Here is a 15,696-nt window from a genome sequence, read left to right as displayed (position 1 = left end):
TCCCAATTGCTCTTTGTTGTTATGGGGGGAAAAGCTCCATGAATGTGTCAGGAATTAGATCAGTAAAAACCCCTGTGTTAGGGCTGCTCGATTATTGAAAAAATAATAATCACGATTATTTTTGTCATAATTGAAATCACGATTATTCAAACGATTATTTGCTGCCTTTAAAAAAATCCATCAAAAAAGTGACAAAAATCCATCAAAAAAACATCAAAAAAACATCAAAAAAATTTGTTATTTGTGCAAAAGGTGAAAAAGGAAAATGAATAAAGATATCGATTTGAAACGTCTGCTGTAGATTAGTGACAAAAAGGTGGCAAAGATTTGAAGAAAAATTTGGAAAAAACTGACAAAAAGTGGCAAAAAAGTGAAAAAATGTGGGGAAAAATATGTGAAAAAAGTGACAAAAATGTGGAGAGAAAAAAGTGACTGCAATATGGCAAAGAAGTGGCAAATATTTTTACAAAAATGTGACAAAAAATGTGAAAAAAGTGACAAAAATGTGGCAAAAATGTGGGAAAAAAATTTGAAAAAAGTGAAAAAATGTGGGGGGGAAATGTGGAAAAAAAAAGTGACTGCAATATGGCAAAGAAGTGGCAAATATTTTTACAAAAATATTATTTATTATATAATAGTTTAGGCAAGGCAAGTTTATTTGTAGAGCACAATTCAGACACAAGGCAATTCAAAAGTGCTTCACAGTTAAAGCAGCATGAAATATAAGAAAAACAAATACAATCAATAAAAACATCAACATAAAATTTATCAATTACAGTAAGTGTAGATAAGATACTTTCAGTTTTAGGCATTTTTAAGTCTTGTTTTGACTCGCTCTGTCTTGAGCTCTATAGTTTACTGACATGAATGTGTGGAACAAACATATCTCAGCCTTGGACAGAGCCAGGTGTAAATGTGTGGATTTATTAAGTCCAAAGATTTGCTCAGAGAGATTTTGGATCTTGTTTAGTCTTTGAAGAAAAAAAATAAAATTCCCAATTGCTCTTTGTTGTTATGGGGGGAAAAGCTCCATAAATATGTCAGGAATTAGATCAGTAAAAACCCCTGTGTTAGGGCTGCTCGATTATTGAAAAAATAATAATCACGATTATTTTTGTCATAATTGAAATCACGATTATTCAAACGATTATTTGCTGCCTTTAAAAAAATCCATCAAAAAAGTGACAAAAATCCATCAAAAAAATGACAAAAATCCATCAAAAAAGTAACAAAAATCCATCAAAAAAAAGACTAAAATCCAGCAGAAAAAAGACAAAAATCCATCAAAAAAGTGACAAAAATCCATCAAAAAAATGACAAAAATCCAGCAAAAAAGTGACAAAAATCCATCAAATAAATGACAAAAAAACATCAAAAAAAGACAAAAATCCAGCAAAAAAGTAACAAAAATCCATCAAAAAAATGACAAAAATCAATCAAAAAAGACAAAAATCCAGCAAAAAAGTGACAAAAATCCATCAAAAAAAGACAAAAATCAATCAAAAAAGTGACTAAAATCCAGCAGAAAAAAGACAAAAATCCATCAAAAAAGTGACAAAAATCCATCAAAAAAATGACAAAAATCAATCAAAAAAGACAAAAATCCATCAAAAAAAGACAAAAATCCAGCAAAAAAGTGACAAAAATCCATCAAAAAAAGACAAAAATCCAGCAAAAAAGTGACAAAAATCCAGCAAAAAAGTGACAAAAATTCAGCGAAAAAGTGACAAAAATCCATCAAAAAAGTGACAAAAATCCATAAAAAAGACAAAAATCCAGCAAAAAAGTGACAAAAATCCATCAAAAAAGTGACAAAAATCCATAAAAAAGACAAAAATCCAGCAGAAAAAAGACAAAAATCCATCAAAAAAGACAAAAATCCAGCAAAAAAGTGACAAAAATCCAACAAAAAAGTGACAAAAATCCATCAAAAAAAAGACAAAAATCCAGCAGAAAAAAGACAAAAATCCAAAAATTAAAAATTAGAAAAAAAATGTGAAAAAAAAATAATTTGAAAAAAAAAAAAATATATATATATATATATATATTATAATCGTTTTTTTGCGATTATGCTAATTTTGTAATCGTTTACTGTTGTAATCGAAATCGTAATCGAATTTCGATTAATTGCACAGCCCTACCCTGTGTGTTTCAAACCTCGCTGTTCCGAGGGTTAAACGACAGAGGAGTGACCTCAGCTGAACCGAGAGGGTTTTGTAACCGCGGATGTGCAAATAATGGGAAAGGTTCAGTTCAGACCGTCTACAGTCCTGGTTCAGTCCTGCTTCAGTCCTGGTTCAGTCCTGGTTCAGACCGTCTACAGTCCTGGTTCAGTCCTGGTTCAGACCGTCTACAGTCCTGGTCCAGTCCTGGTCATGTTCCTCAGACTGGAGCTGGGGATTTTGCTGCTCTGGTCTTTCTGCTGTTACGGTAAGTGACTCATTTTTAACGGTTTTACCTTTAGTGTCGACCAAAGGCTAATGTTTCAACCCGGCTCGGAAAAACCACAACAATGATGCTCAAACTTAAACAAAGTCAAAGTTTCAAACTCACACACTAAAGGTACGAACAAAACTAGGCCTAATAAATACAAAAGTAAGTCATGAGTAAACGCAGCGAGTGTCACTTGACAAACAAACACAACTCAAACCCGTGTCCTGGACAAACAAACTGCTTTTTTCAGTCACACCAGTCTATATAACACGACAATGATGAGGAAACCTGTTCACATAGCGTAGCATTAGCCGCTTTTATATGAATAAAGATCCTGTTAGCTTAACATTAGCTGGTGTTAGCGCAACATTAGCTGCTTTTATATGAATAAAGATCCTGTTAGCTTAACATTAGCTGGTGTTAGCGCAACATTAGCCGCTTTTATATGAATAAAGATCCTGTTAGCTTAACATTAGCTGATGTTAGCGAAACATTAGCCGTTTTTATATGAATAAAGATCCTGTTAGCTTAACATTAGCTGGTGTTAGCGTAGCCTTAGCCGCTTTTATATGAATAAAGATCCTGTTAGCTTAACATTAGCTGGTGTTAGCGCAACATTAGCCGCTTTTATATGAATAAAGATCCTGTTAGCTTAACATTAGCTGGTGTTAGCGCAACATTAGCCGCTTGAATAAAGATCCTGCTAGCTTAACATTAGCTGGTGTTAGCGCAACATTAGCCGCTTTTATATGAATAAAGATCCTGTTAGCTTAACATTAGCTGGTGTTAGCGCAACATTAGCCGTTTTTATATGAATAAAGATCCTGTTAGCTTAACATTAGCTGATGTTAGCGCAACATTAGCCGCTTTTATATGAATAAAGATCCTGTTAGCTTAACATTAGCTGGTGTTAGCGCAACATTAGCCGCTTTTATATGAATAAAGATCCTGTTAGCTTAACATTAGCTGGTGTTAGCGTAGCATTAGCCGCTTTTATATGAATAAAGATCCTGTTAGCTTAACATTAGCCTCTGTTAGCTTAACATTAGCTGGTGTTAGCGCAACATTAGCCGCTTTTATATGAATAAAGATCCTGTTAGCTTAACATTAGCTGGTGTTAGCGCAACATTAGCTGCTTTTATATGAATAAACATCCCGTTAGCTTAACATTAGCTGGTGTTAGCGCAACATTAGCCGCTTTTATATGAATAAAGATCCTGTTAGCTTAACATTAGCTGGTGTTAGCGCAACATTAGCCGCTTTCATATGAATAAAGATCATCTTCTTTTAGCTTAACAGTAGCCTCTGTTAGCTTAACATTAGCTGGTGTTAGCGTAGCATTAGCCACTTCTATATGAATAAAGATCTTCTTCTTTTAGCTTAACAGTAGCCTCTGTTAGCTTAACATTAGCTGGTGTTAGCGCAACATTAGCCGCTTTCATATGAATAAAGATCATCTTCTTTTAGCTTAACAGTAGCCTCTGTTAGCTTAACATTAGCTGGTGTTAGCGTAGCATTAGCCACTTCTATATGAATAAAGATCTTCTTCTTTTAGCTTAACAGTAGCCTCTGTTAGCTTAACATTAGCTGGTGTTAGCGCAACATTAGCCGCTTTCATATGAATAAAGATCATCTTCTTTTAGCTTAACAGTAGCCTCTGTTAGCTTAACATTAGCTGGTGTTAGCGTAGCATTAGCCACTTCTATATGAATAAAGATCTTCTTCTTTTAGCTTAACAGTAGCCTCTGTTAGCTTAACATTAGCTGGTGTTAGCGCAACATTAGCCGCTTTTATATGAATAAAGATCTTCTTCTTTTAGCTTAACATTAGCTGGTGTTAGCGCAACATTAGCCGCTTTTATATGAATAAAGATCCTGCTAGCTTAACATTAGCTGGTGTTAGCGCAACATTAGCCGCTTTTATATGAATAAAGATCCTGTTAGCTTAACATTAGCTGGTGTTAGCGCAACATTAGCCGCTTTTATATGAATAAAGATCCTGTTAGCTTAACATTAGCTGGTGTTAACGCAACATTAGCCGCTTTTATATAAATAAAGATCTTCTTTTAGCTTAACAAACATTAGCCTCTGTTAGCTTAACATTAGCTGGTGTTAGCGTAACATTAGCCGCTTTTATATAAATAAAGATCTTCTTCTTTTAGCTTCATTTTTTTCACTTTTTGTTGAATTATTGTTGAATTATTGTCACATTTTTGTCACATTTTTGTTGAATTTTTGTCACATTTTTGTTGAATTTTTGTCACATTTTTGTTGAATTTTTGTCACATTTTTGTTCAATTTTTGTCACATTTTTGTTCAATTTTTGTTGAATTTTTGTCACATTTTTGTTGAATTTTTGTCACATTTTTGTTGAATTTTTGTCACATTTTTGTCACATTTTTGTCACATTTTTGTAATTTTTTTGTTGATTTTTTGTTGAATTTTTGTCACATTTTTGGTGCTTTTTCCCCAAGAAGATTTTTGATTCGGGTAAAGCCAAACTGGAGAAAATAGGATCCGTTCAGGTGGGAGTTAAGAGGTTAAAGTTGCCGTTTTTAAGCAGCCCTGTGTTGTCTGTTTCAGGGGCCTCGGCCGTGAACAGGAGCCCGACAGGTAAACACCCCCCCCCCCCTGAGGGACAGGAGAGAAACACCCCCACCTCCTGAGGTAACAGGAGATAAACTCACCGCTCTCTTGGTTCTGCAGAGGCGTTCAGTCTGCGGCTGGTCGGGGGGGCCGGCCGGTGCCAGGGCGAGCTGCAGGTGCAGAGGGGGGGCCGTCCCTGGACCGGCGTGTTCCCCCTGCTCGCGCCCCAGTGGTTCGGGGCCCGGGTGTGTGCGGAGCTGGACTGCGGGCCGGTCCTCGCCGTGAGGGAGGAGGCGGTCCCTAAAAGGGCGGCGGTCACGATGTCGCCCAAAGACTGTGAGAACAAGTCGCTGAGCTTCTGCTTCGGCCACGACGCGTACGAGCTCGGCCGCGGCTGGGAGGTCGACTGCACAGGTGAGGCCGCCATTTTGGGACAGGGACGCCGCCATTTTGGATCAGGATTCTAATGCAGATCATGTCAAACTGAACCTCAGAGCCGCCGCCCTGCCCCACTGTGACCTCATGTGTGTTTTTTCTTTCTTTCTTTTTTTCCATTTTTGTCACTTTTTTGTTGAATTTTTGTCACTTTTTTGTCACATTTTTGCTGAATTTTTGTCACATTTTTGTTGAATTTTTGTTACATTTTTGTTGCATTTTTGTCACATTTTTGTTGCATTTTTGTCACATTTTTGTTGCATTTTTGTTGAATTTTTGTTGAATTTTTGTCACATTTTTGTTGAATTTTTGTCGCATTTTTGTTGCATTTTTGTTGCATTTTTGTCACATTTTTGTCACATTTTTGTTGAATTTTTGTCACATTTTTGTCACATTTTTGTCACATTTTTGTCACATTTTTGTTGAATTTTTGTCACATTTTTGTCACATTTTTGTCACATTTTTGTCACATTTTTGTCACATTTTTGTCACATTTTTGTCACTTTTTTGTTGAATTTTTGTCACAATTTTGTTGAATTTTTGTCACATTTTTGTCACATTTTTGTCACTTTTTTGTTGAATTTTTGTCACATTTTTGTCACATTTTTGTTGAATTTTTGTCACATTTTTGTTGAATTTTTGTCACATTTTTGTCACTTTTTTGTTGAATTTTTGTCACAATTTTGTTGAATTTTTGTCACATTTTTGTCACATTTTTGTCACATTTTTGTCGCATTTTTGTCGCATTTTTGTCACTTTTTTGTCACATTTTAGTCACTTTTTTGTTGAATTTTTGTCACATTTTTGTCACATTTTTGTCACTTTTTTGTTGAATTTTTGTCACTTTTTTGTCACATTTTTGTCACTTTTTTGTTGAATTTTTGTCACTTTTTTGTCACATTTTTGTTGCATTTTTGTCACTTTTTTGTTGCATTTTTGTCACTTTTTTGTCGAATTTTTGTCACTTTTTTGTTGAATTTTTGTCACATTTTTGTCACATTTTTGTCACTTTTTTGTTGAATTTTTGTCACTTTTTTGTCACATTTTTGTTGCATTTTTGTCACTTTTTTGTTGAATTTTTGTCACTTTTTTGTTGAATTTTTGTCACAATTTTGTTGAATTTTTGTCACATTTTTGTCACATTTTTGTCACATTTTTGTCACATTTTCGTCACATTTTTGTCACATTTTTGTCACTTTTTTGTTGAATTTTTGTCACATTTTTGTTGAATTTTTGTCACATTTTTGTTGAATTTTTGTCACATTTTTGTCACTTTTTTGTTGAATTTTTGTCACAATTTTGTTGAATTTTTGTCACATTTTTGTCACATTTTTGTCACATTTTTGTCACATTTTTGTCACATTTTTGTCACATTTTCGTCACATTTTCGTCACATTTTTGTCACATTTTTGTTGAATTTTTGTTGCATTTTTGTCACTTTTTTGTTGAATTTTTTTCACATTTTTGTCACATTTTTGTTGCATTTTTGTTGCATTTTTGTCACATTTTTGTTGTGCAAAAGCCTCAGACTGTGACCTCATGTGTGACCTCTGTGACCTCATGTGTGACCTCATGTGTGACCTCTGTGACCTCATGTGTGTGACCTCATGTGTGACCTCTGTGACCTCATGTGTGACCTCATGTGTGACCTCTGTGACCTCATGTGTGTGACCTCATGTGTGTGACCTCTGTGACCTCATGTGTGTGACCTCATGTTCCCTCAGACTCGGTGCGGCTGGTCGGGGGGCGGAGCCTGTGTTCCGGTTCTCTGCAGATCATGGACCCGTCCTTGGGCCAGTCCTGGTCCTCGGTCTGTGAGGACGCTTTGGGCCGTCGGGGGGCAGAGGTGCTGTGCCGGGAGCTGGGCTGTGGGGCTCCTGTCCTCCAGGGGGCGCTCTCTCCTTTTGGACAGACGTTCTACTGTGAGGGCCACGAGTCTAAGCTGCTGGACTGTCCCCGGAAACAGATCAGGACCGGCTCGGAGACCTGCCCCGCCCTGCAGCTCACCTGTGCAGGTAAAGGGGCGGGGCCAGGCTCACCTCGTGTCCTGTAGGGCAGTGGGACATTAACCCCTTAACTCCCACCTGAACCGAGCACGTTTTCTCCAGTTTGGCTTTACCCCAATCCAAAAGCTTCTGGGAAAAAGGTGTGAAAATAGCTACAAAACTGAGACGAAAACAATGATGGAAATGTGAGAAAAAAGTGCCGAAAAATTGATGAAAAAGTGGCAAAAATGTAACAAAAAAATTACCAAAATTTGATAAAAAATTGACGAAAAGATGAAGAAAATGTGACAGAATGTGACACAAAAATGACAAAAAATTTGACAAAAAATGACAAAAAATTTATGAAAATTTGACCCAAAAAAATACAAAAAATGACAAAAAAATACACAAAAATTACACAAAAATTACAAAAATGTGATGAAAATTTGACGAAAAAATTACAAAAATCTGACAAAAAAAGACAAAAAATGTCACAAGAAATTGACGAAAAAATGATAAAAATGTAACAAAAAAAATTACCAAAATTTTATAAAAAATTGACGAAAAGATGAAGAAAATGTGACAAAATGTGACACAAAAATTACAAAAATGTGATACAAATTTGACAAAAAAAATTACAAACAAATTACAAAAAATTGACAAAAAATGTGATAAAAATTTGACAACAAAATGAAAAAAATGTGACAAATTAGTTGACTACCCAACAAAAAAATGATGGAAAAAAAATGTGCTGACATGAGGAAAAAGATCCTCGGTTCAGGCGGGAGTTAAGAGGTTAACTTATATAACTCTTAAAAAACAAAGAAAAAACAATGGCTAAAACCAAAATGAATTGAATTTAGAGCAAATAATGGCACCCTGGTAAAACAGCGTGTTTGCTACGACACCATAATAATCATATTAAAATAGATATTTTCATCTATATGCTCTGGCGACCCCCCCAGGTTGAGAAGCCCTGCTGTAGGGGGCGGGGCTCACCTGTCTCGTGTCCTGTAGGGGGCGGGGCTCACCTGTCTCGTGTCCTGTAGGGGGCGGGGCTCACCTGTCTCGTGTCCTGTAGGGGGCGGGGCTCACCTGTCTCGTGTCCTGTAGGGGGCGGGGCTCACCTGTCTCGTGTCCTGTAGGGGGCGGGGCTCACCTGTCCTGTAGGGGGCGGGGCTCACCTGTCTCTCGTGTCCAGAGCCGCTGAGGCTGGTGGGGGGGCCCGGCCGCTGTGAGGGGACCCTGGAGGTGCGGCACAGGGGCGAGTGGAGGCGCATGATGACGGCGGGACGCTGGCCCCTGGAGTCCGCCGCCGCCGTGTGCCGGAGCCTGGACTGCGGCGCCGCCGTTTCCACGGAGATGAGACGAGGCTCGAACAGCAGCGGCGTCTGGGTCGTCTTCCCCGACTGCGAGGCCGAGGCCGAGCTCAGGGACTGCGTCGTCGGCCCCGCCAACGACACTGACAGCATGGAGGTGGTGTGTTCAGGTACTGTCAAGTTCTCAAGCTCTAGAGCTGAGGGCGGATTAGTTTATCTGACCTCATGTGTGTGACCTCCGACTGTGGCTCCGTCTGAAACCATCACATCACAGCCTCTAAGCTCTAACACTGACCTCTGACCTTTAACCTTTCATAGGTCGACTGATAGATCTGTTAGAACTAGAGCTTCTGCAGCATTTGGAACAATCCGTCCGTCCTTAAACAGGGGAAAGGGAAGTGACATCACCAACAGCTGTTTTTCTTCTTCTTTAAAGTTATTGGTGGAGTGCATGAAGTGCATGTCGCCCCCTAGTGTCCAACAACAACATAGTGTCACACAGTGGTTGTGCATGAATCACTAAGGATGGGGGCGAGGGGGGTGGGGGGGTTTGGTGCAGTGGCTTATGGGACGGCACATAGCTCCTAATCACCGGTCAGTTAGCACCAGAGGTCCCTATGCTAAAGTGGCTATGATAGTTAGCACCAGAGGTCCCTATGCTAAAGTGGCTATGATAGTTAGCATCAGAGGTCCCTATGCTAAAGTGGCTATGATAGTTAGCATCAGAGGTCCCTATGCTAATGTGGCTATGATAGTTAGCATCAGAGGTCTCTATGCTAAAGTGGCTATGATAGTTAGCATCAGAGGTCCCTATGCTAAAGTGGCTATGATAGTTAGCACCAGAGGTCCCTGTGCTAAAGTGGCTATGATAGTTAGCATCAGAGGTCACTATGCTAAAGTGGCTATGATAGTTAGCACCAGAGGTCCCTATGCTAAAGTGGCTATGATAGTTAGCACCAGAGGTCCCTATGCTAAAGTGGCTATGATAGTTAGCACCAGAGGTCCCTATGCTAAAGTGGCTATGATAGTTAGCATCAGAGGTCCCTATGCTAAAGTGGCTATGATAGTTAGCATCAGAGGTCCGTATGCTAAAGTGGCTATGATAGTTAGCATCAGAGGTCCCTATGCTAAAGTGGCTATGATAGTTAGCACCAGAGGTCCCTATGCTAAAGTGGCTATGCTAGTTAGCATCAGAGGTCCCTATGCTAAAGTGGCTATGATAGTTAGCATCAGAGGTCCCTATGCTAAAGTGGCTATGATAGTTAGCACCAGAGGTCCCTATGCTAAAGTGGCTATGATAGTTAGCATCAGAGGTCCCTATGCTAAAGTGGCTATGATAGTTAGCATCAGAGGTCCCTATGCTAAAGTGGCTATGATAGTTAGCACCAGAGGTCCCTATGCTAATGTGGCTATGATAGTTAGCATCAGAGGTCTCTATGCTAAAGTGGCTATGATAGTTAGCATCAGAGGTCCCTATGCTAAAGTGGCTATGATAGTTAGCACCAGAGGTCCCTATGCTAAAGTGGCTATGATAGTTAGCACCAGAGGTCCCTATGCTAAAGTGGCTATGATAGTTAGCATCAGAGGTCCCTATGCTAAAGTGGCTATGATAGTTAGCATCAGAGGTCCCTATGCTAATGTGGCTATGATAGTTAGCATCAGAGGTCTCTATGCTAAAGTGGCTATGATAGTTAGCATCAGAGGTCCCTATGCTAAAGTGGCTATGATAGTTAGCACCAGAGGTCCCTGTGCTAAAGTGGCTATGATAGTTAGCATCAGAGGTCCCTATGCTAAAGTGGCTATGATAGTTAGCACCAGAGGTCCCTATGCTAAAGTGGCTATGATAGTTAGCACCAGAGGTCCCTATGCTAAAGTGGCTATGATAGTTAGCACCAGAGGTCCCTATGCTAAAGTGGCTATGATAGTTAGCATCAGAGGTCCCTATGCTAAAGTGGCTATGATAGTTAGCATCAGAGGTCCGTATGCTAAAGTGGCTATGATAGTTAGCATCAGAGGTCCCTATGCTAAAGTGGCTATGATAGTTAGCACCAGAGGTCCCTATGCTAAAGTGGCTATGCTAGTTAGCATCAGAGGTCCCTATGCTAAAGTGGCTATGATAGTTAGCATCAGAGGTCCCTATGCTAAAGTGGCTATGATAGTTAGCACCAGAGGTCCCTATGCTAAAGTGGCTATGATAGTTAGCATCAGAGGTCCCTATGCTAAAGTGGCTATGATAGTTAGCATCAGAGGTCCCTATGCTAAAGTGGCTATGATAGTTAGCATCAGAGGTCCCTATGCTAAAGTGGCTATGATAGTTAGCATCAGAGGTCCCTATGCTAATGTGGCTATGATAGTTAGCATCAGAGGTCCCTATGCTAATGTGGCTATGATAGTTAGCACCAGAGGTCCCTATGCTAAAGTGGCTATGATAGTTAGCATCAGAGGTCCCTATGCTAATGTGGCTATGATAGTTAGCATCAGAGGTCCCTATGCTAAAGTGGCTATGATAGTTAGCACCAGAGGTCCCTATGCTAAAGTGGCTATGATAGTTAGCACTAGAGGTCCCTATGCTAATGTGGCTATGATAGTTAGCACCAGAGGTCCCTATGCTAAAGTGGCTATGATAGTTAGCACTAGAGGTCCCTATGCTAATGTGGCTATGATAGTTAGCACCAGAGGTCCCTATGCTAAAGTGGCTATGATAGTTAGCACCAGAGGTCCCAATGCTAAAGTGGCTATGATAGTTAGCATCGAGGCTCCTTTTCCTAACTGACAGACCAATTCGGTTTGGCTAAGAGCTCTGACCAATCTGCTCGTTTCGGATGCAGCCTGTGACCTCATGTGTGACCTCTGTGACCTCATGTGTGACCTCATGTGTGTGACCTCATGTGTGTGACCTCATGTGTGTGACCTCATGTGTGTGACCTCATGTGTGTGACCTCATGTGTGACCTCATGTGTGTGACCTCATGTGTGACCTCATGTGTGTGACCTCATGTGTGTGACCTCATGTGTGTGACCTCATGTGTGTGACCTCATGTGTGTGACCTCATGTGTGTGACCTCATGTGTTCCCTCAGACTCGGTGCGGCTGGTCGGGGGGCGGAGCCTGTGTTCCGGTTCTCTTCAGATCCGGGACCCGTCCTTGGGCCAGTCCTGGTCCTCGGTCTGTGAGGACGCTCTGGGCCGTCGCGGGGCAGAGGTGCTGTGCAGGGAGCTGGGCTGTGGGGCTCCTGTCCTCCAGGGGGCGCTCTCTCCTCTGGGGCAGACGTTCCACTGTGAGGGACACGAGTCCGCTCTGATGGACTGTCCCCGGACCAGGCCCGGCCCAGAGACCTGCCCCGCCCTGCAGCTCACCTGTGCAGGTAAAGGGGCGGGGCCGGGGGAGTGGGCGGGGCCTGTGAAGGGGCGGGGCTCACCTGTGTGTGGTTCCAGAGCCGCTGAGGCTGGTGAGGGGCTCGAGCCGCTGTGAGGGGACTCTGCAGATGAAGTTCCGGGGCGAGTGGCGGCCGGTCATTACCCCGTACTATCCCTGGGACCTGGAGGCGGCGAGCGGCGTCTGTCGGGACCTGGGCTGTGGCTCCGCCCTCTCCAGAGTGTCCAGCGTCGTCCTGAGGGAGAAGCTGTGGGGCGTCAGAGCGGACTGTGTGAAGAGGGCGGCCGTGCGGGACTGCGCCTTCAGCGGGAGCTCGTATCGCGTCTACGACCTGGACGTGCTGTGCTCAGGTGAGTTTAACTCCGACATGTCATAGGGGGCGGGGCTCACCTGTCTCGTGTCCTGTAGGGGGCGGGGCTCACCTGTCTCGTGTCCTGTAGGGGGCGGGGCTCAGCTGTCTCGTGTCCTGTGACAAAATGTGATAAAAATTTGACAAAAAATGACAAAATGTGACAAAAAAATGATAAAAAAATGACAAAAATGACAAAAAATGGACAAAAAAATGATTAAAATGTGACAAAAAATGACGCCCTCTCCTCTATAGCTCCAAAACAGGTCAAGATAGAAGCTACCAAGCTCTTCCACGTTTTCCCTATTTAAATATGGTTACGTGAAGTGTTCCACTACAAAGTATAATTACACACAATTAAACTATGTGGATTTTCTAAGCGGATAAAAGGGGGGACTATATTGTAAGGCGTAATAATACCAGGAGTAGTTTGGCATCCGCGCAGTAATCTTCACTTTGATGCCAAATTACGTAACGTAACCATATTTAAATAGGGAAAACGTGGAAGAGCTTGGTAGCTTCTATCTCCACCTGTTTTGGAGCTATAGAGGAGAGAGGGAGAGGCTAAATGCTAACGCCGTCTGCGCTGTGTTTACGTGACTGAAGATCAGACAGGTCCTAAAGAACTCGTCACAGCTCAGGTAAGAACATATCTCAGTGTGGAAAAACGGTGGCCTGTTCCTTTAAGACTAATTTATTGGACTTTGCATTGATAATATTGATTCTAATCATGTTTAATCTTGTTCCTCTGCTTCATGGAGCTGCTCCACATGAACAAAGCTCAGAGCTGATCCTTTAAACATGATCTGAGGCTCTTTCAGACGCTCAATACAAGTTTGGATGATTTTAGTCTCTCCTTTTCATTTTTATTTAGTCTCATTTCAGTCGACTCAAATATCTGGACATTTTAGTCACAGTTTTAGTCTCATGAGAAACTTTTAATCTAGTTTTAGTCCAATTTTAGTCGTCAAAAATATCACTTTGACTAAAATTGAGACTAAATATCGACGAAATGAACACTGGCGTCTGTAGGTTGTTCTAGAAATGTCTCACTAACATGTACAACAGCCTCTCACTCAGCCCTTCTGTGTGGTGTTGTTTCAGGCCACCAGGAGGCGCCAGAGGACGGGACCGCACAGCCCATGCCTGTATCGCCAGCATTCAAAGCTTCAGGCGAAACGGAAAAGAAGGTGAAATAAAGAGCAGACGGATGAACAATGTTTCTGGAGTTTATTATGCGTTTTCAAAATGTTGCAATGACTCGAAGCGTCTGCTGTCGTTTCCTGACATGAATATGTGTCGTACATTTTCTGTTTTCATATAAAAATAAGGCGTTTTATGCAGAAAAATGGCCACAATTGCAGATATTTTCCGCGACGAAATCTAAATAACGGACCGAGCCAGGTTTAAAGGGACTAGACGGAGTTTAAAAATGTAAAAAATGATGTATTTAAATCCTGCCCTGTCACTCAAAACGTTAATTCGGGTTCGAAGCACCGCCATGTACGAGCTTAGTAAAGAAACTGCAGTTACACGTAAGACCTGGGGTGGCAGTAGCGAGTATAAAAATGTGCATCTAGTCCCTTTAAATGTGTGGATTTATTTAGTGACAAATTAGTTGCAAAGATTAAACGCTCTTAGAGATTTTGGGTCCGTTTAACCCCTTAACTCCCGCCTGAACCGAGCACGTTTTCTCCAGTTTGGCTTTACCCCAATCCGAAACCTTCTGGGAAAAAGGTGAGAAAATAGCGACAAAACTGAGACAAAAAATATGATGGAAATGTGACAAAAAAGTGAGAAAACTTTGATGAAAAAGTGATGAAAAATTTATGAAAAAGTGGCAAAAATGTCACAAGAGATTGACAAAAATTTGATACAAAATTTACGAAAAAATGAAAAAAAAAAAAAAAAGAGATGAAAAATAACAAAAAAAATGACCAAATGTGACAAAAAAATGAGAAAAATTTGATAAAAAATTAACGAAAAAATGAAAAAAAAAGTGATGAAAAATAGCAAAAAAAATGACAACATATGACAAAAACTACAAAATATGTGATAAAAATTTGACAAAAGAAATGACAAAAAATGGACAAAAAATTTACAAAAAAATTACAAAAAATTGACGAAAAATGACAAAATTGTGACAAAAAAAAGACAAAAATTGGATAAAAAATTAACGAAAAAATGAAAAAAAAAAAGGTGATAAAAAAACAAAAAAAAGACAAAATGTGACAAAAAACTACAAAAAATGTGGTAAAAATTTGACAAAAGAAATGACAAAAAATTTACGAAAAATGACAAAAAAAGTTACAAAAATTATGGAAAATAAAATCTGATGACGTGAGGAAAAAGCTCCTCTCAGTTCAGGCGGGAGCTAAGAGGTTAAAGCAGCGCTCAGTAACTTGTTTACCTTAATAACTCCTTCCCGTCGTCCCTCTGGGTTTATGGGATGATGGCGTCTCTGACCAGAAACCCACAATTGCAACTTTTCTGCCACCAGGTCGGAGTCACCAATACACACTGATGGAATCAGCATAGTATTTACTCTAAAGGACAAATAATGAGTAAAAAACACAACATGTACGACACCTGCAGTGGCGCTTATGGCCTCTGGGGGCAGGAGTTACTCAGTACTGCTTTAAGTCTTAGAATAAACTAGTTATTAGTGAAAAATGTCTCCTTGTTTTTTGCTTCAAAGCTCCATAAATCTGTCAGGAATCAGATTTGTGAATGAATAAGCAAAATAAAATGAAAAAACAACAACCAGAGACGATGTTTTGTACCGCATGTTTATTAAAAGGTTACATTTGCTGTTGGCTCGAGGGAAGCCGGTCGTGACGCATTTAAAAGACTAAAGATATATTATATTTACACGCTCTGGAAGACAAGTCATGAAGCAGTGGGAGTTTAAATACTTTAATTCAAACACAGTCTTTGTTTCTCACGAAGCTTTGGAAACGATCTCAGGAGTCGGGATGAAGGCGGGAAATCGAGTCCGATGGAAACACTTTGATTCGTGTTTGTATATTGTACATGTTTTCTGCTCTGAAGGGATCGTGTGGGATGAATAAAGTCTAAATCTGAATATGCATGTGAGCCTTCGATTGTAAAAATGATAATAATAATAATAAAAGTCTCTGTCAACATCAGGCAAACAGTGCGAGCAAATAAATTAACTGTTAAAAAGAAAGAAATGCTCAGGACAAAGTAAAGGCA

General features: G+C 40.2%; 1 protein-coding gene across 1 annotated transcript; it reads left to right on the top strand.

Annotated features, from left to right (window-relative positions):
- Nucleotides 1-2,708: 2,708 nt before the first annotated feature.
- Nucleotides 2,709-13,679, top strand: LOC306981502 (scavenger receptor cysteine-rich type 1 protein M130-like; the record flags this gene model as incomplete). Its single annotated transcript, XM_079581110.1, has 8 exons — nucleotides 2,709-2,734; nucleotides 4,993-5,045; nucleotides 5,139-5,432; nucleotides 7,178-7,468; nucleotides 8,640-8,927; nucleotides 11,836-12,120; nucleotides 12,191-12,481; nucleotides 13,585-13,679. 8 exons carry the CDS (start codon nucleotides 2,709-2,711, stop codon nucleotides 13,677-13,679), a joined length of 1,623 nt encoding a protein of 540 aa, XP_079437236.1.
- Between the last annotated feature and the right edge of the window lie 2,017 nt (nucleotides 13,680-15,696).

This window comes from Gobius niger, assembly GCF_951799975.1.
Source record: "Gobius niger genome assembly, chromosome: 22".
Taxonomy (NCBI): domain Eukaryota; kingdom Metazoa; phylum Chordata; class Actinopteri; order Gobiiformes; family Gobiidae; genus Gobius; species Gobius niger.
The sequence above is the reverse complement of the archived record's forward strand: the minus strand, read 5'-3'. Positions and strand labels throughout refer to the sequence as shown.